We start from the raw sequence: 27,281 nt of genomic DNA, 5'->3' as shown, positions 1-27,281 counted from the left end.
GGCCTCGGCTCAAGCCGTGGGCCCAGCACATGCACCTGGCTTCATTAGGTTCTTGGTGTCTGGCAGGCCCACGGTGCCCCGCTACACTGCGTGTCATCACACACGGGACGTCACAACATGTGGAAGGCCTTGGGGCCCAGGCCAGGGGAGCGGCCAGCGGGAAGCCCTCCTGGCTCTGCCCGGGATGCTTCTCCCCAGTGCCCAGCAAGGCTTCCAACTCATGGGGGCCAGAGCCCTGAGGGAGGAAGCCGTGGGGGGCCCCCCAGAGCCCAGGCCCGACCACCAGCAATCGTCCCCTTCCCCGTCCTAACAGCCTGTGGGTCTGGGCAGGAAGAAATTAGGCTGAGAGCTCCAGTGGGACCAATCCGAGGCAGGCTGGGCCTCTGTGGGGATCGAAACAGGACCTGTGTCACAGCACAACCATGGCATCAGCCAATGTGGCCAAGGTGACAGGGGTGGTGTCGGAGACCAAAGTGTTCTAGAGTGTTCTCCCCAAACTCTCCTTACCCAGAGCAGGGGTCCCAGCTGGCCTCACCTTGTAGATGTCAAAGCCAATGGCCAGATTTTCACCCTTGCCATCCCGGCGGGTGGACTGTTTGGGCCGTTGTTGGATGCAGATCAGCACTTCATCTTCTGGCTTTTTGACATCAAAGATGTACTGCGGGTACAGCAGAGGAAGAGGGGCACATGGTGAGACCACACCGAAAATGGGCTCGGTGGCTCCCGAAGCTCGGCCCAGAACTCAGCTGTGTGAACTTGGGCAAGTCACATCAGCTCTCCGAGCCTCAGTCCCTCATCTGTGAGATGGGCTGGCAACGTCCACCCTGCACGCGGGGTGGGAGGACTCGGGGAAACGATGGATGCTCAGCTCCGAGCCTGCATGCAGCTGGTGCTCAGTGAAGGCACACTGGGCGTGAGGACCAGGCGGGTGCCAGGGTCATGACCGAGGAGGCCGCAGGGGAGGAGTCCCGTGGGGAGCCAGCCTGGCCAAGTCTCCCCAGAAGGAGCAGCGCCATGTGTGGAAACAAGGGGTTTGAGGCCCCAGCTCAGCCTCTAAATAAAATGTCCCCGTAACTCTCATCAGGGCACTCATTAGTCCTCAGAGCCTGCAGGTCATATTGTGAGGCTGCGGGTGACACGACCTCCCAGACACGCCCTTCCAACCCGCTGTACAAACGGTGCACCGAACCCCACGGAGGTACAGGGATGTACCCGAGGTCGTGCAGGAGTCCGTGGCAGGACGGCGCCGAGGGCCCCACGGTTGCTCAAGGGGTGGGGGCGGTGGGGATCCCCAAGGAGGCCCACCTGCGGGTTCTGGAAGAAGGTGTCCTTGTGGTTGATGCAGCCCCCACTGCGGTTGAGCAGCGGGTCCTCGTGCCGCGTCCAGGCGCCACACAGCCGGGCCTCCTCCCACGTCTTGTGGATGCTCAGGTAAGACGTGTTGATCAGACGGCACTTGATGATGTCCGTGAAGTATCGGCACACGTCCTCAAAGGTCATCCTGGGCGTGGCAAGGGGCTGAGCCGGCCGGTCTCCCCACCCCACCCCGCCCACCAGCCTGCCCACTCGCCCCACATGCTCTGCACCACGGCCTACACAGCAAGTGTGGACGTGGCATCACACGTACCCTTCACATCTCTTTTGGCCTCAGTCTCCTGCTTTGTAAAACGGGAATAAATCTAACGACAGCTGCCTACCTCACAGAGTTAGTGCAGGAATTAAGCAATGCAATAACAATAAAAGCATGTAATAGAACTTCCAGCAGACGGGAGTCGCCAAAGGCTAGCCCTTACAATTATTAATAGTGTGAGCAACTAACGTGTACAGCCCTCTGCAGTTTCCATCCATTATCATCCACAGCTAGTGGTGGAAACCCCTTGGTAGGCGAGCTGCAGTGGCCAGGATACTGCCACACCTCCAGGAGCCTGGGCGGGGGGAAGGGAAGTGCCCACCCACCTTCAAGTGTGCACATATATGAGAACATGCACATATATGCATCAAGGGTGAACATATCTGAGAAAGGCCTTAGGAGGAAGCCCTTTCCTGATGAGGGTTTTCTACTGCTATGTTTTAATTCGACTGGCCCCTGAGCCAGACTGGGCAAAGTGGATCTCATCCACAGGAGCCCAGACCAAAAGGCCTGGGGGGCCTCCTGCAGCGGCTCCCCTGACACCTGCAGGAGGGGACCTCACTGGGATGCCAGGATCACTGCCATCTGCCTCTGGATCTGCCTGGGGCCCTCACAACATCTCCCACACACAGGGTACCCTGTATCCCTCCAGGAAGTGGCTCAGTCCCCAAATCAAGTGTCCTGCTGAAGAAAGACACTGAGCCTGGCAAGCAGGGCTAAATGCAGAATGAATGAATGCAGGAGTGAATGAATGCAGGAGTCACTATCACGCTCTTTAAGCAAGGCTGTTGCCATCCTCCAAGCTCACCTCCTCACCTCCCTGAACTCACTCTTCCCATCCCAAACCCAAGTGTGCTCTCTTACCTCTGGGCTGGGTCTCTGTCCTCGCCCAAGGGCTCCTCTGCACCCTGAGTCTTAGCTCCTCCAAAGGGCCTCTCCTCTTCCTACCTGCTCTCGGCATCAGGCTGCCAGCATGCCCTCTGCCCTCTGGTCAATTCCCCACCTGCTGGTACCCTGGCCTACTTGCCGAGGGCTCAGCCTGGGTACCAGAGCAGCCCAGGGTCCCCTGACATGGGCAGTGGAGGCTATGGGGCCGAAAGGGTCCATTCTGCCCAATTCACTCTACATAGGAGGAAACAGGCCCAAAAAGATGCAGTGACTTATCCGAGGCCACACGGCAAGTTGATGGTGGGGTATTTTTAGAGCCCTGGCTCCCGCCTCCCCGCCCAGCGCCTCCTGCCCGGCACACAGGAGGCTCCCCTCTCAGCCCTGGACATCCGCCCAGGGCAAGAGCACACTCACCAGAACTCGCCATCATCCTGCACAGTCACACCCAACTTCTCCCGCTCACTCTTGCTCACTTTCTGCCACTCCTCTGAGCTGGGATGTGAGCACAGGGGAGGGAAGAGAGAGGAGTATCAGAGGGATGCCCTCAGGGCCACTCTGGCAAGGGTCAGGAGGCATGAGGGACAGCTCAGCACTAGGCCTCCATCAGTGTGGGTGTAGTTGGGGGCACCCAGGGCCATGCCCAGGCCCCTCTCCAGGAAGTGCTGTCTGCCCACTCTCGCAGGCAACCGTGGGCTGCCACCATGCCGGGGATCCGGAGGTCTGGGAGCAAAGCTGCAGGCTTGGGGAAAGTGGGGGGACTGACGACCAGTGAAGGGAGCTCCTTCACTGGGGGCCTAGGCTCTGCTCCTCTCCTGGCCTCACCAGGGCCATTAGCCAAGCACAGGGCAGTCAACCCCATTCCCACCCTTGGAGGCCTCCCTCCCTGCTTTCCTCCCCACTCAAGCACCAAGACTGGTCTCTACATCCCCTATAGGAATCAGCTCATCCCCCCCTCCAGACCTCTGCCCATGCTGAATCTACCCCCACACACACACACACATGCCTGCTCCAAAGTAAGTCTTCTCCTGATGTCATCCTTCCCCCAAATCCTTTAAGGCCCAGCCCTGGTGCCACCTCCTCCAGGAAGTCCACCCTGTCCTTGCCCAAGCCCTCGTACCCCGGCCCACCCACCTGGGGTCTTCCCGGTGCCTGCCCCCTGTCCTTGCCCAAGCCCCGGGCCTCACGTGTCACTCCAGGGCCCGTTCCACTCCCGCTCGCCCCAGGGGTTGCGCAGGCGGATCATGTCCAGCTTCTCTGACTTGAAGAAGGCCAGCAGGCCACGGCCCAGGCGCACCTTCCGCACATCAGTGATGGCATACGCGTGGCCCTTCACGAGGCCACACGCCAGCCGGGCCTCCATGTCTGCTGCTGTCACTGCCTGTGGGACACAGCTGCTCAGAGGCAGGGCAGGGCAGGCTCCACCTGGAGCCAGAGGCCACACCACCCCCTACAGGACGGGGAGGGAATGGCAGCCCTGCACAAAGGGGAGACCTCATTCCTCTGAGGTTAGGGACTGACCTCCGAATTCACAGCCCCTTACAAAGCCGGGGAACAGCAGTGGGGGATAAAGGAAGGGACCTGCAGTGGGATCAGCCCAGGGCTGTGTTGGAGTCGATAAGCACTGGCTCAGTTTTGCAATCTGGTTGTTAAAACGTTAGCCTGAAATCAACCACGGTGGGAGTATTGACACCACAGAAGTCAGCAAACCAGGGCTTTTTAATTTTCCAGTCTTTTATCAACATACCACTGGGTCAGCCAAACCTGGGTTCAAATTCTGCCTTCACTGAGTCCCAACTTTCCCACCCAAAACGTGAGCAGTCAATGAAATAAGACGATCTTCTTGAAGAGCCCAGGCCTGTGCCAGCAGGCAGTAGGGGCTCCCTCGCCCTTCCCATCGCCTCGCAACTGTGACGCCTTAAACCTTGGCCAAAGGACCTATCACTCCGTTATGAAAGGGCTGGAAAAGGGGGACGCTAGTTGAACAGTGTGGGCAAGGCCTTTCATAGTGTAAAGGTTAGGGCAGGGGGCCTGAGGCTTGTGCTGTCCAGCACTGGGGAGGGGCTGCACCCTCTAACTGCTCCCCTCCCGCCATGAGGCTGAGGGTCTGGATTTGTGATCCAACCTGGGCAGGGGCTCTCCCTGAAAAGCCAGTCACCTCCCACCCCAATCAGGGTCAGTGAAGGGGAGGGGCCGCCTCCGGGGCTCGGTTCTGTGTTCTCACCTTGATGGAGGCACTGATGAGGCCCCCCCGGCTGTGCACTTTCAACACGCGCTCAAAGAGCTGGCTCCTCTTGGCCTCATCACTGGCAAAGTCACCCTCGGTCAAGTCGATGGGCTCGGAAACCCCACCTGTGAAGTCCACCAGCGCATCCGCTGTGTTGCCTCCATCCAGGGCCTGGTAACAGCCTGCCAGCCTGGAAGCAATGTGGAAAGAACTCCCAGCTCATGTTCCCCAGCCAGTCTAAATCCTTCACCTGATAGGGGAGATTTCTGAGATTCAGAGAGGTCAAGAGAACTGCTAAGGTCACACAGCAGGCCACACAACAGAGCCAACCCAGGTCTCCGGCTCCCAGGCCAACGTCTGTCCCACTGAACCACACCATTTTGTCACTCAAATTCCCCTTGGCCTTCATAGCCCCATCTTCAAAAATTAGCTGTCCAGAAATCCAGCAATTCTTTTCAGAAGTGTTAAAAGTTCATATGCCTTTTGACATAATTCTGGACGAGTAACATTATTTATAACAATGTAAAACTAGCAATCATCTAAACGTCTAACAACAGAGAACTCGTTTTAAAAGCTAACGTTGCATCTCAAGCAGCCATTGAAGAAAACACTGTAAAGGAATTCCTACTGCAGGGAAAATGCTAGTGCCTGCTTGTTACGTATGAAAAGGCATTACAGCCGGACTCCAATTATGTCTAAAATGTATGCAATAATTCATTTCAAAAAGATGAAGCATCTACTATGTGCAATAGATCAGGTGCTAGGACACAGCTGTGGCTCCTTATTCAAATGTTAGGAAAAAGGTTGGGGTCTTAAAGGCAGAGTGTCAAATGTGAACATGAGAAGCAGAATGGGGTATATGACAAAATACCATTTCCATAAATTGAAAATATGCGCCCACAAAACACCAGCACAGGTTTTGCAAGGTAACCTACAAACAAAAGAGCCAGCAAAGATGTTAAAAGACCTGCCAGTGGTGGCGGAGGGTGCAGGGAGAGCAAAGGGAAGAAATGGAAGACATGGAGAGGGGGTGGGGCCTTGAGGGGACAATGTCCTGCTGTCCGGAACAGAGGAGCTGCCCCATTAACCCAGATGGCCCAAAACAGGGAAGGGGTGAACAGCAACCTGGGAGAATATGCAGGAGTATAGGAGAGTTTTATTATCCTCTGCATAGTTTCCTGTATTTTCTGGATTTCCTATAACAGACACGCATTCTTTTTATAATTTTAAAAGTAAATAATTTAAAAAAAAAGCATAACTGGTGCAGCCCCTGTGTAAAACAGTTTGGTGGTTTCTCAAAAATGTAAACACAGAACTACCATACGACCCACCAATTCAATCCTAGGTATATATTCCAAAGAACTAAAAGGAGACATTCAAACAGATACCTGTACATCAATGTTCATAGCCACATTATTCATAATAGCAAGCAGGTGGAAACAGTTTACCCGAGTGTCCATCAACAGATGAATGGATAAACAAAATGTGGCACACACATACAACGGAATACCATTCAGCCATAACAGGAACGGAATTTTGATACATGCTACAGCATGGAAGGACCTTGAAAACACTACGCTAGTTGAAATAAGGCAGACACAGAAGGACAAATAGTCCACTTACATGAGTTACCTGGAATAGGAAAATTCATAGAGACAAAAAGCAGAATGGAGGTTCCCAGGGTTGGGAGAAGGGAGAAAGAGGGAGTTATTGTTTAGTGGGTAACAGAATTTATGTTGGGGATGATGAAAAGTATCATCATCTATACTGGATATAGACAGTGGTGATGTGGACAAAGCATTGTGAATGTAATTGATGCTACTGAATCGTACACTTACACATGGTCAGAATGATAAATATTATATTTTGGACAATTTTTTAAAATAATAAAAATTTTACTTAAAAGAAAAAGAAAAAAAAAAAAAACAGAGCTAGCCCACTGAGTCACTGAGTGGGTCTCCCAGAGTGGGAGGAGAGGAGCCTGCACCAAGGACGATGGTGACCAACTGACCACCGGGGGCGGGTTTTGCTTTCTTAGGACTAAAAATGGAATCTGCCAACATGTTTTCATGGGTTTGTTTTTCAATTTTATTTTATTTTTTTATACAGCAGGTTCTGATTAGTTATCTATTTTATACATATTAGTGTATACATGTCAATCCCAATCTCCCAAGTCATCCCACCACCACCCCAGCCCCCGGCACTTTGCCCCCTTGGTGTCCACACGTTTGTTCTCTACATCTGTGTCTCTATTTCTGCCCTGCAAACCGGTTCATCTGTACCATTTTTCTAGGTTCCACATATATGCATTAATGTACGATATTTGTTTTTCTCTTTCTGACTTACTTCACTCTGTATGACAATCTCTAGATCCATCCACGTCTCTACAAATGACCCAATTTCGTTCCTTTTTATGGCTGAGTAATATTCCATTGTATACATGTACCACACCTTCTTTATCCATTCGTCTGTCGATGGGCACTTAGGTTGCTTCCATGACCTGGCTATTGTAAATAGTGCTGCAATGAACATTGGGGTGCATGTGTCTTTCTGAATTATGGTTTTCTCTGGGTATATGCCCAGTAGTGGGATTGCTGGGTCATATGGTAATTCTATTTTTAGTTTTTTAAGGAACCTCCATACTGTTCTCCACAGTGGCTGTATCAATTTACATTCCCACCAACAGTGCAAGAGGGTTCCATGGGTTTGTTTTTGATGATGGAGTTTTTGTTTTTCCTTTTACACACACACACACACACACACACACACACACACACACACATACCACACTGTCCAAGGAGAGTGACAAACAGGCCTGGGAGGAAGAATCAAGGAGACGCTCCCACAGAGCTGGTCTCTGACCCCACTGGCCCTCCTGCACCAGGCCTGCACCTGTCCTGCAGGGGCCTGGGCAGGTCACTCTGCCCCAAAGCCCTCCACAGCTCAGCAAACCTTTGCTCATGCCCATGCTGGGAACCCAGGGCCTGGCACAGAGCAGGAGGAGGGGCAGCAAAGATAGAATGGCTGGACAGTCAGGTAGACAGACCAGTGGGTGAGTGAAGGGGAGGCCCAGCCAGCAGGAAAGGCAGTGGTTTGTCCCAACCTCCTCGACCAGCCCAGGCTCGGAGGCACCACATGCCCAACGAGGCCTCCAGGGATGGCTCAGCAACTTGGATCTTTGGAAAAGAACCATCGACCTGAATATGGTTGCTGGCTCTGCCCCCGGCTACCTGCAGGACACCTGCCTGGGACTCTATCTTCCCAGGTAGAAGCGGGCTTCCCTATGTGGGCGGGTTGTGGGGACCTGACACCAGGTACCCAGAGGCCCTGCAGTCCAGGCCTCCACCACACCTGGCTGTGCTCTGGGTGCCGGGCTCCGAGTTCGCTGTGTGTGTTTGCACCTGCCCCTCACCTCTCTGTGCCTGGACCCCCAGCTAGAGGAACACCCGCACAGAGCCCAAGAGCAGTTCCACCCCAGCCTGGCCGCCCGACCCTGGCACCTACTTGGCGTAGGCCTTCTCCACCAGGGCACACCAGAACTCATTGCGGGAGCTGGAGTGGCAGTAGATGAGCTGGTTGTTGACTGTGGGCAGCCGGTCATCGATGACCACGTCCACCCACTCCCCGAAGCGCCAGAAATGGAAGTGAAAGATGCCCGCGTAGGTGTTGGGCTTCTCGGGGTCCCACTCCTGCTCCTTCCAGTCTGGGATGACCTGGACAGGGAGGGGGACAGGATGGGACACACTGAGGGTCACGGCTGGCTTCCTGAGGAAGTGGGGCTGCGTGCCTCCAGGGAATCAAATGGAAAGGAATACTGGGTTCAATTCCCATCTCTGCCATGAACCAGTATGGGACTTGGGCAAATCCTTTTCATCTCCGGGCCTCAGTTTCCCCATCCCTGAAGGGGTTGGAGGCCCCCTGAGGCTCCCCCCAGCTCTGTCATTCTAAGATTCTATGAGCTTCCCCTTCCCTTCCTCATGCCTCCACCTGCATCTTCCCCCTCAGAAATATAGCACATCCACCCAAGTTCTTGCCTGGTCAGTGATGCCACCATGCCCCCTGTCCTGCCGGAGCCAGAAGTTGGCAGCCATGCCGGCCTTCCCACTTTCCCTCTCTCCATGCAATCTGAGCTCCCACATTCTGCTAAAATGCATCTCCTCCTCTCCAGCCCCCCGGCACCACCCTGGCCCGGTCCCCCATCTCCTCGCCCCGGGACACTAACAGCATCAGCAACCACATCTGCTCTTGTCCCACACAGCAGCAGAGTGATCTTTCTGATCAGGTCCCCTGGAAAATAAAGCCCAAACCCTTAATATGCTCTGTCCCCAGGCTCGTGTCTCTACCCTCACCCACCCCAGCCTCCACCTACTGCACCCTGCTCCAGGCTCTTTCTCTGGTCAGTAACTCCGCACCTGCTCTTCCTGCAGCTGACTCTCACTTGTCCTTTAGGGCCTACCCTCCTCCTCCAGGAAGCCCTCCTTGACTCCTCAGACTAGGCCAGGACCCCTGTCCATCCATCTCACGGCCCCTGGCACTTCTCCTCTGAGACACTTTCCCGAGTTATAATTACACAGGTGTGTGACATTGTGTTCAGTGCTGACACTGTCACTGGCATGTCAACTCTCTTAGGGCAGAGACACGTCAGTCTTGGTCACTGCTATCCACCCAGCACCTAGTCCAGGGCCTGGCTCAGAGAGGGTCCTCAATAAACATGTGTTAACTGAATGAATAAATTCACAGGCATCCACTGGGACTCTTAATAAAATTGATTATTTATGGAGCATCTTGGAAATGCCAGATACCAAGCCTGTGACTGCCATGGGTTATCTCGGTTCAATTCACACAACCACCCCATGAAATTACTAATATATCCATCCTTACTTTACAGATGAGAACATCAAGGCTCAGAGAGAGCAAGTAACTTGTCCAGGATCTCATAGCTAGAAAATATACATTCTTTGGAGGCAGGCAGACCTGGGTTTGAAGCCAGGATTCAAACGCAGGTCTGTCTGCCTCCAAATAAGGAGTTCTTTATCAGTGTGGACGACTCTGCACCCAGCCCCACACTGGCACTGAGGACTCAGATGATTCAGACATGGTCCCTGCCCTCGGGAGGCTCCCAGTCTGGTGGGAGAGGCAGGCACACAGGCAAGTGCTGAGGCTGATACAGGGTACATGCGGGGCCATGGAGAGAAGGGAGTGGTGGGCCTGACCCTGGAGGACAAGCAGTAGCTTCTGAGCAGGTGTCCCGAGAGCTGGCAGTGGGCATCGCCCCAGCAGACTGGGACGAACAGAGGAATTTGGGGCAGCAGGAGGTGGGGAGGCAGGGGAAAAAACCCTCACCCTGCTGAGTCAGGGGGACCTGCTGGCCCTTTCGGGCAAGGACCCAGAGGAGCCAAACCCCATCAAGACCGGAAGAACCATCTTCTAGAAGAAAATCACTCCCAGGTATGGGGGTGGGCACGCAGGCAATCCGTCTGAGGAGCCAGAGATGTATCAGGAGGCTGTAAATAAATCCCAAGGTCCGGAGCTGCCTGAGCACAGAGACTTCAGCCAAAAGCCATTCCCAACCCCCACCCTCATTAAGGATGCTTCTGTTTACACGCCTCTAACCATCAACAGAGATGCTGGCAAAGAGAAATGCTCCCTAGTGGGACATTCGGGACCAAGACAATGAAAATGATAAGCACAGTGAGAGGCGCTACAGCCACTAATGCAGCCCAGCTAAGTGCCTTAGCGCCTGAACCCTCAGGGCTGTCTTCTGAGGGGTAGGGCAGGAAGTCGCTGCAGAAGGCCACCCACAGGCACCAGTGAGGGAGGCAGAATTCACACTCAGGGCTTCAGAGCCTGACACAGAGTCTAGCACCCAGCAAGGGCTGATTACTAGCTGGTCCCTTTTCAGTCAACTGTGTGTCCTTTCTCAGTGAAGACTCCCAGGCCGGCCTCTGCCCTGACCCCTGGCAGGTTCCCTGACACTTGATTTCAGGACAGAAAAGTGTATCAAAAATGGGTTACAGGGACCTCCCTGGTGGCGCAGTGGTTAAGAATCCGCCTGCCAGTGCAGGGGACACGGGTTCGAGCCCTGGTCCAGGAAGATCCCCCATGCCGTGGAGCAACTAAGCCCGTGTGTCACAACTACTGAGCCTAACTCTAGAGTCCGAGAGCCACAACTATTGAGGCCATGTGCCACAACTACTGAAGCCGCACGCCTAGAGCCCGTGCTCTGCAACAAGAGAAGCCAGCCAATGAGAAGCCCGCGCACCGGGACGAAGAGTAGCTCCTGCTCGCAGCAACTAGAGAAAGCCCGCGTGCAGCAGTGAAGACCCAACGCAGCCAAAAATAAATAAATAAATAAATAAATTTATTTTGCAATAAAGGGGGTACATGCAGGGGCACAGAGCAATGGAGAGTCGGAAGCTGGGAACACTGGCCTGGCCACTGCACCCTCCTCCACTCCTCCCTGCTCTGAGAGCTCTGGATTGCACGGGATGTGGAAGAAGGATGGCGGAGGAGGGAGGGAAGAAGAGGAGCCCTCGCAGGAGCTGGGAGGTACCACTGGGGCCACGGGAGGATCAATAAACCCAGGGCTTGGCTCTGAACCCTCTGTGACTCAAAAGGCAGCTAATGAGGCTCCAGGGCCTGTGATACAGAGTCAGCGATCTCCATGGGCCTCAATTTCCCTCCCACACCACAGCCCTTCGAGGAAGCCCCAGGCCAGCCTTCTCACCCCTTAGCCCCTCTCTGCTGCCAGCCAGGGTACCAAGCGAGAGGAAGCAGTCTGTCCAGGGAGGTGTGCTCCCACGGGCACACAAACCACACACCCTCCACACCACATCCGGTCACGCCAGAAATCAGGGAAGCAACCAGAGGATTCAGGACCAATCTGAAGAGGCTCCCACTAGCCAAAGACAGGCCAATTGGAGCAGCAGTAAAGGATAATGACAGTGATGAATGAAAACACATCCAATATGTTCAAATCCATGAGACCATGATGATATTAACACAAACAAATAATTAGTCACTATTGGAGGGTGGCAGGGAAACAACTCATTTTTTTGAAACTGGAAATCGAAAGGAAAAAAAAAATCAAAGACTTAACCTGACTTTTCTATACAAACTGTGCCATAGAGTAACCAATAGCAGATGAAGGGAGGTTTTTATCTGGTGATGAATTCCATCTAAGAAGTGAGAAGAAATTATTTTTGGCTGCGTTGGGTCTTCGTTTCTGTGTGGGCAGGTCTTCTCTAGTTGCGGCGAGCGGGGGGCTACTCTTCATTGTGGTGGGCGGGCTTCTCATCGCGGTGGCTTCTCTTGTTGCGGAGCACAGGCTCTAGGCGCACGGGCTTCAGTAGTTGCAGCACAAGGGCTCAGTACTTGTGGCTCACAGGCTCTAGAGTGCAGGCTCAGTAATTGTGGTGCACGGGCTTATTTGCTCCGCAGCATGTGGGATCTTCCCGGACCAGGGCTTGAACCTGTGTCCTCTGCGTTGGCAGGTGGATTCTTAACCACAGCGCCACCAGGGAAGTCCTAGACTCCTATTCTTTTGCAACCACTGACAAATAATGGATTTAGGCAATCATGGCTTCTAACATCGATTTAGGATCACCGATGGTTCCTATGTCACAAAATAAGAGACAATCCGACATTATGTACCTCCTGAGAGAACTTCGCCTATGAAGCAGTTGTGCAAAAAAAATTGTGCCACATCTTATGAAGCCTCCAGAGGTAAGTGCTACCTCACAGGAAACTCAGGGCACAGACAAACATTAATCAACACCATGAAAACGAAGCCTGCAAAATCCAGATGGTTGGAAACTCCCAGGACAAATGACTAGCTTCTTCAGCAACTAGATTGCAAGGGAAAAAAATGAAAAGATGAAGGGGAACCAACGGACTGCAGTAATGGACCTTTGGATCTGATTCAAACAAACTGTGAAATATACATATAAACATTTGTGACCCAGAGTGGAAACCAGAACATTTACTGGGTATTTGATGATATTAAGGAATTATTACAAAGTTATTTTAGTTATGTTACGATATTATGGTTCCGGGTTTTGAACGAGTCCTTATCGTTCAGAGATACATCCAGAAATATTTACAGATGAAATGACATGCTGCCTGGGGGGAGCGGGGTTGTAGAGGAAACAAGATCAACCATGAGTTGGCAGTGGTTGAGGTGGAGGGATGGGTCCAAGGGCTCACTAGGCTGTCTCTCTCTTCTCGCGTGACTACAGTTGAAAAGCCCCATAGCCAGGGACACTAGCTCCCTGGCCCGGCATTCAAAGCCCTGCGGGCAGCTCTCAGCTTCACCCCTGAACACTGCCTCCCTCAGAATCTATAGGAATCTACACCCCGTGATGCCTCAGGCTACCTCAGCTTTGCACGGGTGGCTCCCTCTGCTGGCCTCATCCCCATCCCTGTCCCTCCGGGGCCAGCTGAGCAGCAGCTTGCAGGGTCCTCCTGACCCCACCCTCCCCTTGGGCGCCATCCGGCAGCCCCTCCCCCAAGCTCCTGCTCAGATCCCCACCGCCCGGCACAGGGCCAGGGCCAGCTCCACAGCTGGCTGAGTCTTTCTGGGAGGAAAATCCCCAAATGCCGGCCGCAGCGAGGGCCTGGACAGCTGGTGAGCCTGTACACACTACTGGTGTGAAAGGAAAATACAAATGGAGTCAGTTTTACTAAGACAGCGCTCTAAAACAGAGCTGGGAGGCCACTGAGAAAATGTGATTTCTGCACGTCATCACCTGCACGGAATCTGAACTTTGACCGCTTCTTGTCTTAACGCAGCCATCCAGAACGTTTGCCCAGTGTTCCAGAAACCAAGATATTTATTGGATCCTTACCCTAAAATAACTCTTGACAGCCTCAAGGACAAATATTTCCTTTAACGACCTTATGGCTTTTGCCTTTACAAGCCCGACTTCCTCTTCCCTGGAACGCTCTTCGGTTCTACCTGAATCTGTGTCTCCCCCGTTGCAATTCCTAAGACCTGCAAATAAAGCTCCTTGTCTTCTGTACCCTTGATACTGATTGTCGTTTGATGCTGGACATCAATTTACTAACCTCGGTGTGTGGCTGGGACTTAAGCTTCGACTAGGTCACCTCTCGGAGCCTCAGTGTCTCCGCATCTACCTACCCTCCCTCCAAGGCTGTTGTGAGAACGAAGGTGGAGAACGGCCTTGGCCGTATTGCATCAACTGTGGAGGGCTGGGCACACATGAGGGGTCGTCCCTGCTGGTGTGTGGAGTACATGGTGTGTGCAAACCTCAGGGGGACCTGGTCAACCTCCCTCCCAAGAGGAGAAAGGAAAACCTTAACGACAGTCCACTGTGCAGATGGGAAAAACAGGCCTGAAGGGGCTGAGGCACCTCCTTGGGCTGACCGGGCAGTGAGGCAAGAACTCTGTGGGATTTGGAGCCCCTCGTGCGCCCATTAACAGCCACCCACTGCAGAATCACCCAGAAACCTCAGAGTCCCACTGATGGGTGTGCCACAGTACCCCCTGGTGCCCCAGCACCTGGAGCACCCCCTCGGTGCTCTCCCTCAGGGACTCCCACCCAGACCCAAGTGGCTGGGCTCAAATCTTGCTGGGACCCTGGGCAAGTGAGTGAATGCCCGTGTGAGTGTGTGCACAGAGGCATGCATGTGTATGTGCAAGTGTGTGCGTGTATGTCTGTCCATGTGGCAGAGAGGGAGCGTCCCACAGATTTCTGCTTGGGACCCCAGAGGGCAAGCCAGGAGCATTTCTAAACAAGGCCAGCAGGGCTGCAGGCTGAGGGACTACAGTGGAGTTTCCTGTGTTACCTAAGCTGGGTGAGGTGAGCCACAGACCTCTCCAGATCCTCAGAACGAGAGGGTCCCTGGTTCTGAGCATCTGAAGTTTCTCAGTTCTCAGCTTCTGATTCCAAGAGTCTCAAATTCCCGAGTTTCAGACGCCACGGCTGGAAGAAGCCAGGAAGATTGGGCAATCCCCACCCCCAGCCCCTTGGGAGAGGAGCGCCTCCAGCTCACCACCTGGAGCGTGGGGTGCTGACACACCTGCAGGGGGCCCCGGGATCCCTGTTCACAAGGAGTGAGCAGAGCCAGACGCTCAGAGACCTGGGCGGCCCCTCGGGCTAGGCCCCCGGGCTAGACTGTGAGGGCTTAAGGTTCCCTCAGCTGGGCCCTTCCAAGCCTGGTAATGGTGAGGGGAATCCACTCCCCCATGACCACTCTTACCTGGGCGGCCCCTCAGGCTAGGCCCCCGGGCTAGACTGTGAGGGCTTAAGGTTCCCTCAGCTGGGCCCTTCCAAGTCTGGTAATGGTGAGGAGAATCCACTCCCCCATGACCACTCTCTCCAACCACAGAGCCAGGCCTGGACCCTGCCTATCCCTCCACCCCACACTGCCTGCTGCCCTAAGCACTGGCTGCTGTGTTGCCTCAGGCAACTCACTACACCTCTCTGAACCCTACACTCTTCCGCAGTAAATAGGTTCTCCTAACACCCTCCTCTCAGAATCATGGTGCAAAGTGAGACTCTGTGTCTATAGCGACTGGGAAAGTACAAGGAGGAAATCCAGAGAGGAAGCCCGTGTGCCTCTCAGGAAGCTCAGTGCTTCACTAGCTTTAAGTCGTTCCATCTTCACAGTGACCCGATGAGGAAAGAACCATTACTATCCCCACCGACAGATGAGCAAACAGGCTCCGAGAGGCTGCTCAGGGTCACACGGGTGGTGACTGGCGGCAGCGCCAGGCTGGGTCCCTCACACTACCCTACACTGGCTCAGTGGGAGGCAGGAGCTCAGGAAATGGCAGGTCTCTCTACTCGGTGGTTTCTCACGGGTTCCGGGGAAAGCAGGTCCTCACTTCCCATTCCCTGCACTCCCCCTGACCCAGTCTCAGGAGCAGAACCAGGCCTTCTACTGCTGTCCTCGGGGTGGGAAGCCTGGGTTCCCGTCTCTGTTCCCCCCACCCCTCCCAGAAGTTTCTTCAGGAGTGGATGGAGGCTGGGGCTGGAGGGCAGGGCTTGGGAAGGGAAATGAGGCAGCAGCAGCTGCTCTGGGCAGGGCTCTGGGGTGGAGGAAGACAGGGATGCGAGACTTGCCCGGGGGGCTGTTCCCAAGCAAAGCCCCAAGAGCGGCCTCGGAAGCGGGGCCTGCCCTTGTCTTGGGGGAGAAGCCAGCCTTGCCCGTGCCTGAGCCCTCAGATGGGATGGGGGCATCGGCCCTTCCCGTCCCAGGGGGCCAGGGTCATGGGGTCGAAGGTCCACAGACCCAGAGCTTGATCCACGTGCACCCCGTCGCCGGCCCCTCCACACACCCTCTGTGACTTTGGGCCGGCAGCCTCCTCCCCGGGCCTCTGTTGTCACCGTCCACAAATTGAGTGAGGGTCAGGGTCAGGTGGGGCACTAAGGCGACGTGGTGACATGGGTCTTCTCTGGTCAGTGGGGCAGGGTTGCAAGGGGCTTCAGAGAACTAGGCTGTTCCCTTTAGAAGGTCTGAGGCTGGGAGAGGGTCAGGGGCTGCCTGAGGACATACAGCATGTTAGGGAAATCGGGGCACAGGCCTAATCCCACCCCACCTCTCAGCCACTCCCCTGTCGCGTCTGCCTCCTGCCCGGCCACCCTGCAAGGGAGGGAGACTCCAGATTGAGCACGGCTTGGTGGGTCCCCACCATCCCCTGTGGGCTCCAAGTGTCTCCCCGAGGCCTCAGCATGGCTCTCTCCATGCCCCATACAGAGGCTGGTCTGGGGGCCACTGGAGAAAAAACTGTCAGGGCTGTTGGTTCCTGGCTTGGTGTCACGGGACCTGGTTTCAAACCCCATGCTGATGTCTGACCTTGGGCCAGTCACCACCTGCTCTGGGCCTCAGCCCTGAAAGCGGCAGGAGGAGGGGGCAGGGGTGTGGAGGGGGCCCAGGGAGGGGTGGCTCCTGGGAAGAGAACACTTACCATGAGGCGGGGACACACAGGCTTTACCGGGGACACGCAGTGAGCACGGCAGAGGCACTCACATGCCTGCACAGAGCAGACGCGCTGGGGTGCGGATACAAGCAGTCTGCAGCAAGAGGGGCCCCAGAGCTGCAGGGAGGAGTCAGGCAGAGAGGCAGAAGGACAGGGCCATCCACAGGGGTCTAGCCTCCAGGCTCCCCCGGAGCCAGCAGAGAAGCAGGCAGGAATCCAAGCATGTCCCAGAACAGACACCCGAGCTTCAGGTTAGAAAGGACCATCGCTCACACCACGGCCAAATCTCCCACTGAAGAATCGACTCCAAGTGCTTCTGCTTGCCTGCCTCCAAAGTGGGGGCCTGCCCTCCCGGCAGCCCTGGCCACTAGGGTTGGCTCTGACCCTCCATCTCTCAGTGCCTCTGCTCCCAGGGCCCTGCAGCCCCCCGACGGCTCTGCTTCACGAGGAAAATGTCACGGGCACGTCCCTGACACAAAACAGGGCTGACCTGGAGACACGGTGTTGGGGGCGCTTCCTGAGGTGCCTTTGGCTGGTGCCAGGCCTCAGAGGAGCTCACTGGGCCTGCACAGCGTGAGGGGGGCTTGGGGCTTGGAACTGAATCTGCTAGCAATTGTGCCTCAGTTTCCCTCTTTGTTTGGTGAGTGGGTTCTGCCCTGTGACCTCTGAGGCCAGTGTTCCGCCATCACACCGCACTGTCACCTCCAGCCCACCGCTGACCACCATCCATCACAGCTCCCCTCCAAGGTTGCCCCCGATTCCTACCCCTCAACCCCACCAAAGATGCCGCACCAGGATGACACACCTGCCTTCTCCAACCAGTTAGCCAGGAAAAGCCTGACATCCCAGGAGGGGACACCTCAGGCCCCAGAGATGTTACTGTCTCCAGCTCCAGGGCTCTGGACCCCCTCTATCCAGCTTCCCCCAGGCAGAGGGAAACCTGTTTACTACACTGTTCCCCACTTCACTGCATGAACCTCAAAGTCTCCCGGCTCAGGAGCTTCCCCTCCCCAAGGCCATCCTGATCAAGCCCCTGCTAAGGGCCACCAGGGAACCAGCTGGGCAATTCAGACTTATCCACAGGGCAGGCATGGAATACAACCATATGAATATAGCATGCTCTCTCAGTACATATGTGTATGTATAGATAGATACATCTCTATGCAACGTTTTTGAGATCTCCCCCTTCACTTCTGCCCTCCTGAAGTCATTCCCAGAAAACCAAGAGCTGGCCTGCACAGCCTCCAGCGTGCCAGCCACTGCCCACTGCCCAAATCAGCCCTCACAGCAACCCTGCCCAATGTCTTAAGAGCCCTGAGGTGTCGTGGGCCCACACAAGGTGCCCGGAGCAGCAGGCTGAGTGTTCACCTCCAGACACGGACACTGGGAAGGGGCACCGTGGCCAGGAGGGCAGCAGGTGCCTGTGTGCCAGACTCTCCAAGGAAGTTGCTTTGTCATCTCGTTGTCATCTCTGGGCCCCTGTCCCTGGAGGAAGCCCAATGGCTGGTTCTTTAGAGGTGTCTCTCTCGGTCTGTGTCTGTCTCTGTCTTGGTCTCTCAGTCTCTCTCCCAACAATGGAGCAGAGAGAAGGCCATCTCCCAAGGCCTCTCCATCTTCCCACACTAGCCCCAACCAGGTCTCCACGGTCTACGGCAGAAGCAGCGGCAGCCAGGTCAGCTTCTAGACTACGGAGCCCTTGCATCTTCCTCCCGTGAATAGGAGCGCCAGCACCAGGGAAAGGAGAGAAGGAAGGATGCAGGCTCAGGGGTCCTGGCCAAGCCAAGTATAGGCCAGCGGCTAGAAGAATGTCCCCAAACACACACATGGGGGAAAGGGGTATGGGCAGGGGTCAGGCAGGTGGGCCAAGGGAGAGGGTAGCAGCGGGCAGCTGCCATCAGAGCTGGCTAAAGACCACGGAGGCCTTGAGGTTGGCAGGCTCGACGCCCTCGCTGGAGGTGATGAGGAAGTACATGACCTTGTGGATCTTGGCCAGCTCGGACAGGCGCTCCCCAAACTCCAGGGCGTCAGCCTCATTCCAATCCATGGCTTCCGAGTCCTCCTTGCGCCAGAAGATGGCGGCGGGGTCCAGCAGCTGCCGCGTCATGAGGTTGGTGAGGTCGGGCGTCCAGATCTGGGAGGTGCCCGTGATGGTGACCTTGCCCGGCTTGTCCAGCACGACGTCCCAGGGCTCAAACTGCAGCCTCGGCTGCTGGGTGAAGTCGATGCGGTACATGGACTTCGCCGGCTGCAGCAGCTTCTCGCCATCCTGGCGCATCCCCCCGCGCTGCTGCAGACTCTCCGCGCGCAGCCGCATCTGCTTGGTCAGGTCCTCGTCCAGGACCAGGGGCATGTCCAGCTGGGTCGGCTTCGGCTCGTCCTCCGCCATGGCCCCCTTGCTGTTGCCGCCTCCACCGCCCAGGAGCCGAGTGGACTGGGGCCTCACGGCCAAGGCGAGAGGCCACCAAAGAGGGGCCCCGTCTCCCCTTTCGCCCCCCTCCTCGTACCGCCCCTCTTTGCCACTGGCTCTTCCCAGCCCCACCCCGTCCTCAAAATGGAGTGTGCAGGAGGGCGGGCGTCCCCACATGCCTCCTTCTCTACTCCTCGCAGAAGCGGTAACGGAGGTCCTGCAGGCAGGCAGGAGGGTGGCAGGCTCTTCAGGGACCAGCTGCTGTGGCAACCGCGCTGGCTACCACGGATGGGCTGAGAGCTGGCTTGCTGTGAAGAGGGAGCACTGCTTACAGGCAGTAAGAGGGCAGGAGGCGGAGGGCAAGCTGTCACTGGAGACACATCAGGAGAGGCTGAAGACCCCCTGGCAGGAGGGTGGGAAATAAGGCCCAGAGGGGCCCACCGATTTGAGATTTGAAGTCACCTAAGCCGAACCTTGGCGCTCTCCTTGACTCGGCTTCACCCGCACCCCTCCATGCCCGATCGGCAAGGCCTGCGGATTACCCTGGAAACACGTCTCCCCAATCCCACTGCCAGGACCCCGGCCCAGCCATCATCATCTCTCACCTAGACTGATGTTCTCAAACTTCAGGGAGCATCAAAACCAGCTGCAGGACTTAAAACTCAGTTTGCTGGGCCCCACCCCAGAGTTTCTGATTTAATCGGTCTCGGATGAGGCCTGAGAACTTGCATTTCTAACAACCTCCCAGGTGATGCTGATACCGCTGGTCCAGGAGCTGTATTTTGAGAATCACTGACCTGGATGATTCTTGCCTGCTGGCCCCGCCTCAACCCTGCGCCGCATGGCAGCCACATGCCCAGGAAGCTCTTCTACTAAAATCCCACTACTTATTACCCCTGTGTTGAGCCTCAGTTTGCCCCAGGAGACTTGAGGCCATGGAAGAACCTGACAAACGTCTGTATCCCCGGTGCCTGAGGGGGAACCAGGAGCTCAGCTGTTATACGTGGGCAAATGGAAGAAATGTGAGCGTAACTGGGGGTGGGGGTGAGGGAGAGGGGAAGCTGCCATGACAGAAAAGAGGACAGAAGCACAGGCCAAAGTGTAATAACTGAAAACAATCTGAAGGGCCCAGTGGACCACAAGCACAGTCAATTGCTAGATGGAAGCTAAGTAAGTCAGTGGGGTCTTGGGCTACACAAACAGCAAGAGGGTCACCAAAGGGGACCATGCACCCGATCCTGTTAAGATAACACCTCAAGCCCTTGGGTCAGTTCTGGGGGCTGCTGACAGCAATTCCCCGATGGTATTCGAGAAAACCAGGCAGCAAATGTTAAACTGCCTGTCCCCCACAGAACCTTTTCCTTTGTAGCTGGAGCAGCAGAGGAGAGGACAACAATGTGTCTGGGGAGTGACTGTTCGGGGAGCTTCTCTCTCCTTCATGAGGAGGAGCTATTTCCTTCCCAGCACTAAATTTTGCTTTTTATTTGTACATTTGCTTCGTTTTTGTCTGTGATGTCTCCCCACCAAGAGGGCAGGGACTGTGGCTGTCTGGTTCATCACTCTAGTCACTACCTAGAACAGGGCTGCCACATAGGAGGCCCTCAGAAATCCTGAATGAATGAATGAACGAATGACACTGACAAGAGAATAGCTGATGTGATGGATCATGGGGCCTAAGGACGAGGACAACAAGAGGAAGATGGGCACATGGGGAGAGAGTACACAGGCGCTGACCGAAGTCAAAATGTGGTTTAGAGACAACTGTGCATCGGGCACAGGAAGGAGGGAGATGGCTAGAAGGGGAGGGTGATGGAGCAACAGAACCAAGAACTGGGCCAGGGTGATGAGGGCAGGGTGTCAGCCACATAGGCACAGTAACCCCTGGGACGCAGCAGTACTTGGGGTGGGAAAGGCTGGGAAACTGGAGGTGTTGAGCCCTTGATGCCTGGGTGCCAGGGTAGCTGGTTTCATGAGCCTGCAGGGGTCTATATGGGGAGGGTGTGGTCTGGAGGCATCACTTAAGGGAGAGAATGCCGCCACCTCTCCGGGCCTGCAGGACATGGTGGGAGGTGTCCAGCTTCTACCAATGAGGATTCAGAGGCCGCAGGACCCGGGGGAAGGGCCTGGTCTCGGCCTGGGCAGAGGGTTACCGACCAGCAGGAAGAGGCTGAAGGTGGAAGCTGTTACCAGGGCTGGGGCCTCACAGACAGGCAGGGCAGGAGGGAGGGAGCCGTGGGGACAAAGGACGGCCAGAGGGGAAGGAAGGGCAGGCAGGAGGCTGTGGGTGGGGCTGGCCCACTGCTTCCCACAAACCTCTGCTTGGCCACCAGATGCCTTGGGAGGCCCCACCAAAGGCTGGACGTAGGAGTGAATAGAGAAGAGAAAAGCAAGGTCCAGACTTGCATCCGTGACTGCAAAAACATGATCATAACAAATGAACAAGCCCCTCTTTAACCCCAAATGGAAAAAAGACTAGAAGGAAATGTAGAAAACCCTCAACACTGGCTGTTTCCAGGTACTTTTTAAAATCACCTGTCCCCGGTACCTAGAATGGTGCTGGGGCATAGCTGGTGCTCAGTTATCGTGTGGTGCGTGAACTGCTATATGCTGCAGGGCGGGGATTGCTCATATAACATGGGCAGGGGTGGGATGGGAAACGTTTTTAAGTGGAACTAAAAGACTGCGAGGCCCTGCCACCAGGTGCCTCCCCTAGGCCCTGGCCCGAGATGCCCACCCCCCCAAAACTCGCTCTCAGACACTCGGGCACTCCACTGGGTTTCTGCTCAATTCTGCTCTCCCCCCACCGGGGACATGGCTGTCTCCTCCTGGGCCCGGGTACCCCGTGACTCAGAGCAGGGCTCAGGCCTGCCCTTGCGCCTGGGGCCACGCCAGGCTCTAGGGAAGGTGAACTCACCTGGCTTGGGCCAGGCCAGGCTAATGGCAAATGCTCCACCCCACTGTCACATCTGACATCTGGTCCACAAAACCTGGTCACCTAAAGTCCACTGCCCTGCCCTCAGGGAATGCACAGTCAAGTTGGGGAGACCATAATGCCCCCATCAGGGATGCCATAGGACAGGGAGGCCTGCTTCCTAGAAGTGTCCGGCAGAAGAGAGGAATAGGTGGGAGGCCAGAGGAGGGGCAGAGAGGGATTTAGATTGCTGCTAAATGCCATGGGCTTGCCCCGCACCCCTACCCCGTGGGCTCCTTTAATCCTCCTACTACCATGGGGACTGGAAAAGTCAGGTTTACACAGAGGCCAAGAGAAGAAACATGACCTGACCAAGGTCACACGACTAGCGAGAAACCCAGCCAGAATCAAACCCAGGACCCGCTGGCTTCAAATCCCCTGCCTGTCGGCCCCAGGCCATGTCAAGTACTAGAGGTAAAGGGGTGGCTTCCTGGAGAAGGGGGCATGTGTGTCAGGGGCGTGATGTGCCTGCATCTGAGGCTCAGCATCCCCAGAGTGTGAGGTGGGTGGAGGGAGCAGGGGTGCAGCTCAGGCTGAGCGCCCCCATTCCATGGAGAAAACAGGGTGGGGGCAGGGGAGGCCCTGCAGGGCAACAGGCCCAGCAAGTGAGGGGTGACAACAAACAGGGCCCAGTCAGCAGGGACAGGAGGCGAGGTAAGGCACAGTAACGAGCTCCCCGGGACCTCGTGCCTGCTGCCAGGACCCAGGGTCTGTCACCACAGCAGCACCAGAAGGCAGAGTGCAATTAGCCCAGAGCAGCCCTGACTCGCCCAACCTCCCAGGGACCTAAGCTCCTGGAGATCTGCCCCTGAAGCTTCCAGACAAGCCAGGCTGGGTGCCCCAACACCCTGCAGGAGGAACCTTAGGCCCAGAGACAAACACAGGCCTGCCCATGGTCACAAAGCACCAACAACAAACCTCTTGCCTGCGGGTCCGGGGCCCCTTCTTCCACTTGCTAGGTGGAGAGCTGTCCCAGGGGTCGGGCCCAGGGCGGGGCACACAGTAAGCTGAGGCTCATCTCTACAAATGACTAGACAGCCCGTTCCCCAGGAGGGGACACAGAGGGCCAGGCCCCGGCCCCACTGCAGGCCCCAGGAGGCCTGGGGCTGCTGGCCAGTCGCTGGGGAGGAACTCTGTTCTCAAAACTTTCTTGAGCCCTCTCTGTGCCGGGCCCCTGCTGGGCTCAGCAGGAAGATATAGACCAGCTTTGTGAGCTCGAGAGGGGAGATCACAGATAAACAGGCAATTATAGGACAGGGTGGGAGGTGTAGGGCCAGCCCCACAGGGTTCCCATGTGCCACCTCCAGCCCTAGACGGAGCCCTGACCGGGGCACCTTGTTCTGGGCTCAGAGAAGGGGGTTGGAGCCTGGAGGCAGGAGGGTGAGGACAGCTCTACACCCGAAGAACAGCGCCAGATCCCGAGCCTCTGTGGGCCATGAGGCTCTCCAAGGCCCTCCCAGCTTGGACGCCCCATGACCACCCATGTCTACGGATCTCGGCAGTGGCCTAGGCCGAGGGGCCTACAGCACAGAGCTTCCCGTATCCCACAGGACCACCGGGGCCAGGCCCCAGGGATGCCCACTTGGGGGTGGCTTTGAGAGGTCACACCCCTGTTCAGAAGACATGACAACAGGACACCTACCACAGTCCCAGCCTCGGCGAAGGGCACAGCTCCCTCTGATGGCTGAGGGACGCCTCAGAGGATGAGAACAAACTCATCTGCCCCTTGCACCCTGCTTGCCCAGGAACACCCAGTATGTTCCATGAATCTTAATGATCACAACACTGGGGTCACTGCAGCGCTGCACTGCACAAGGCCCTTTAAGCACAGTGCCTTGTTCCACCCTCACAGCTCCCCGAGCGGGAGCTACTCTGATATCCCAACTTTCTGGATGAGTAACCTGAGGCTAATTACAAAGCTATGAAACGGCGAGGCTGGGACTCGCACCTGAGCCTGCAAGACTCGGATGCCCGGTGTTCTTAAGCCCTACTGCTAGTCCCTACAGAAAGAGCAGAAAGGGCAGGGATGAGATAGGGGCAATGACTTGTATTTGCTGGCGTGGGAACCCAGGATGCAGTCCCCATCGGTTACTCTTTAGAAACCGCAACTCCAGCCTCCCTGCTTCCCCAAGGAGGGAGCGCTCTCAGTGTTGGACTTACGGGCTGCACCGCCGAATGCTGCCACAAGAGGGCGAAGTGTCAGGACCGGAGCCCATTCTTTCCAACCTAAAACCCTGTGGTTCTGGTCCAGAATATCAGCTGCTTGGAACCATGAATCATGAAACAGGATTGTCTGGATCCCTCCAGCTGTTCATAGTGAGAAGAGTGAGGCCCAGAGAAGGGCAAGAGCTGGCCAAGTCGCACAGCAGATACTAGCAGGGGTCTCCTGAGCCGCAGTTAGTGGTGTCTCCACACTGCACATGCTTTAGGCAGCCTCCACATTTCACAGGTGCATATTCTGCTCAGGGGGCCCCCAACAGTCAAGAGCGGCCGCATCAGAACTGGGAGCTCTGCAGATTCCCAGCACCTGCCCCTGAGCTGGCAGGGGCAGGGAAGGCAATTCTGATGCTCAGTGAGTACTGGGGAGCCCTGGCATCACCCCGCCCCATCCCCGCACAGGCTGTCATAAGGTCTCACCTGCTCACTCAGGCTGCACCTCCCCCATCTGATGGGGAGGGCGCCAGGCTGAGTTAAGTCTCCCCAGCACCCCTGCCTGACCCAGGCCTCACCTTTTGCCACAGTGACTCGCGGGAAGCGAGGGACGAGCAGGCCGCCACAAACCAGCAGTTGCCCACCTGGCCCTGGTGCAGGTCGTGGGAGCTGATGCCATCCACAAAGAGGCGGGGGTCCTCGCATATGTCCTGTGGAGAAGCCGAGAGGAGACCTCACTGTCTGCGTGGAGATTCGCACGCCTCCCCTTGCCTACTGGGGCCCTGGGTCAGCTTCTCCAAATCCAGCTTCCCCCAGGGCTGCCCAGGAAGCCCTTCTCCCCTCCCCTGGCTGAAGAACTCTGCTCTTCTGCCAAAGTTTGGATGATGAGCAAATACTGTGGAAGGACTTCGAGGGCCTGGACCCAGGCCACCACCTTCCTCCTGCCCTCTGTGGTCCTCCCTGACCAGCAAGGGCTCAGTGTCCATCATCCTCCAGCACCAGCAGCCCTGCAGGGCCCATCCCAGCCAGCTCTCAGGGGCCCACAGTCACAAAGTGGGGTGAGGTGCAGGGCAGAAACACATCAGAATTGCACATGACGAGTGCAAAGGGCCAGGGAGAAGCGAGGAGACAACCATCCCAGGACCCATGTGGGCACATCCTCGGGCTGTCTCATCTGACCCTCACTCCACCCGAGCAGTGTAGCATTTTTATTCCATTTTATGGACGAGGAATGAAGGTTCAGAGACAGGCAGTGACTTTCAAGGACACACAGCAAGCAAATGCTGAGCAGAGCTGAGCAGACACCCCCAGAGCTCCCCGAGTGCCCACCCCAGTCCCCTCCTCCTCACCCATCAGCATCTTCACTCCACAGAGCTGAGAGCGAGTGACTGCTCTCCAAGGGGGGCGACAGTACGGGCTGGGGGAGGTAAACACTGAGACATGCCTTCCTTCCTGCTGGCACTGTGATCTATCCTCACCACGGTCCTGAGAGGTGAGTATCGTGCTCATTTCACAGATGAGGAAACTGAGGCCCAGAGAGGTTGAACAACATACCCCAGCCACACAGCACTGACCTGCCTCCACTTCAGCTGGTGCTCCTGAACCAGTGCAATCACAACAGAGCTACTGAGGGCCTACCGGAGGCAGCCAGCAGAGGGCAGCAGAGTCAGGAAGTCAGAATTCAAATTCCTGCTCCCCATTTACGGGCTGTGCAACTTTGGTCCAGTGGCTCAACCTCTCTGAGCCTCCATTTCCTCCCCGTGCAAAGGAAGTAGATTATTATGCTTGCAGGGCTGTGTAAGGACTCCACAGAACATGCAGGCAGAGCACCTGGCAGGGGAAAACAGGGCAAAGGGCCATCAGGTCTCACTAAGGTGTTCAGGACTCCTGTTGCCACCTCTGCCTGGGAAAACCAGAGTTTGGGAGGGCCATTGAGCGCTGTAACTCCCCTGAGGGCGTGAGCACTCCAGATGGGATTTCAGGGTGACCCAGGGCCAAGCTGCAAGAGGCTCCCCCAGAGTACAGACTGTGGAACTGCCCCAGGTCATGGAAACCCAGTGAGTTCTCAGGAAGCAGTGGCTTTGCCTCCCACCCAGCTGCCGTCCTTATCTTATCTCCCAGGCCCAGCTCAGAATTCTGAGCCATAGGGAGCCATGACTTAGCATCTGCCTCCCTGGAGTCCGGAAGAGCAGGCAGGACAAGGGTGGAGGGGGGCTTCGTACCTGGAGGACCCCAGCCACATCCCCCCCATGGGAAAAGAGACAGCTACCGCCTGGCATCAGAGGAAGTGACTTCCGAGGCACCCCTCCCCCTTGTGGGCCCTGCACAGAGACAGGACCACCCATTCCACAGAGGAGTATGCCGAGGCCCAGGATGGGGCAGGGACACCTAGGGTCATGAGGCAAGTGGATGGATGAGACAGAGCCTAGCCCCCGCAATAGAGCTCTCCTTCCCACTAAGCGGCACTGCCAGGGCAGCCTGTGGGCAGGTCCAGCCACCCCAGCCTGTCCCAGACACTTCTCTGGCCCCTGGGAGAGACTGAGCTCAGGGCTCCGGAGTCCCTGGTTCCAGGCTCGGCACTGCCCTGACTCCCTGTGATAGAGCAGAGACCTGGGGCAAATCTGCCAGCCTGGGAGGGAGCGGAGAGGAGATGGTGGTCTGGGTGTGTTCCCGCTGCCAGGAGAGGCGCGGGTTTGCCAGCTCAAGATAGAGAAACGACTTGAGGTTGGCGGCGGTACCTGGGGTTGGCCCTGGAGTCCAGCGGCCACCTTGGGACACCCTGAATGGAACAATCAGACACAGCTTGCAATGACTGGGCACCTGCTGTGTGCCCAGCTGTGCAGAACAACCCTGTGAGACACGTACGGTTAGCATCCCCGTTTTATAGATGAGGAAACCAAGGCACAGAGAGGGTAAGTCATTTGCACAGGGCCACAGAGGAAGAGGTGAACTGAGATTCCAACTCAGACAGTCAGCTCCAGAGCCTCCAGCTGGGCCAGGACTTATGAGTGACAAAGCTACCATCCCTTCTCCATCCTCTGCACCTGTCCTTAGCCCAGCTTGGGG

General features: G+C 56.3%; 2 protein-coding genes across 3 annotated transcripts in view; both read right to left on the bottom strand.

Moving 5' to 3' along the window:
• CAPN5 (calpain 5) overlaps positions 1-27,281 on the bottom strand; it is a 57,315-nt gene that overhangs the window by 5,985 nt on the left and 24,049 nt on the right. For both annotated transcript variants that reach the window (XM_024749596.1, XM_024749586.1), the window contains exons 3-9: positions 24,794-24,925; positions 8,247-8,455; positions 4,740-4,932; positions 3,703-3,896; positions 2,933-3,010; positions 1,306-1,501; positions 536-658 (exon numbers count right to left, since the gene is read on the bottom strand). In XM_024749596.1, the coding sequence (XP_024605364.1) occupies positions 536-658; positions 1,306-1,501; positions 2,933-3,010; positions 3,703-3,896; positions 4,740-4,932; positions 8,247-8,455; positions 24,794-24,925 (1,125 nt within the window). The remainder of the gene's footprint in view (positions 1-535; positions 659-1,305; positions 1,502-2,932; positions 3,011-3,702; positions 3,897-4,739; positions 4,933-8,246; positions 8,456-24,793; positions 24,926-27,281) is intronic.
• OMP (olfactory marker protein) lies at positions 18,571-19,270 on the bottom strand. The gene has a single exon (XM_024749610.1). The coding sequence runs from the start codon at positions 19,268-19,270 to the stop codon at positions 18,581-18,583; it is 690 nt and encodes a 229-aa protein (XP_024605378.1). The 3' UTR covers positions 18,571-18,580.

Source organism: Neophocaena asiaeorientalis, unplaced genomic scaffold (assembly GCF_003031525.2).
Source record: "Neophocaena asiaeorientalis asiaeorientalis breed wild unplaced genomic scaffold, Neophocaena_asiaeorientalis_V1.1 scaffold363, whole genome shotgun sequence".
NCBI lineage: Eukaryota > Metazoa > Chordata > Mammalia > Artiodactyla > Phocoenidae > Neophocaena > Neophocaena asiaeorientalis.
This window is presented reverse-complemented; position numbering and strand designations above follow the sequence as displayed.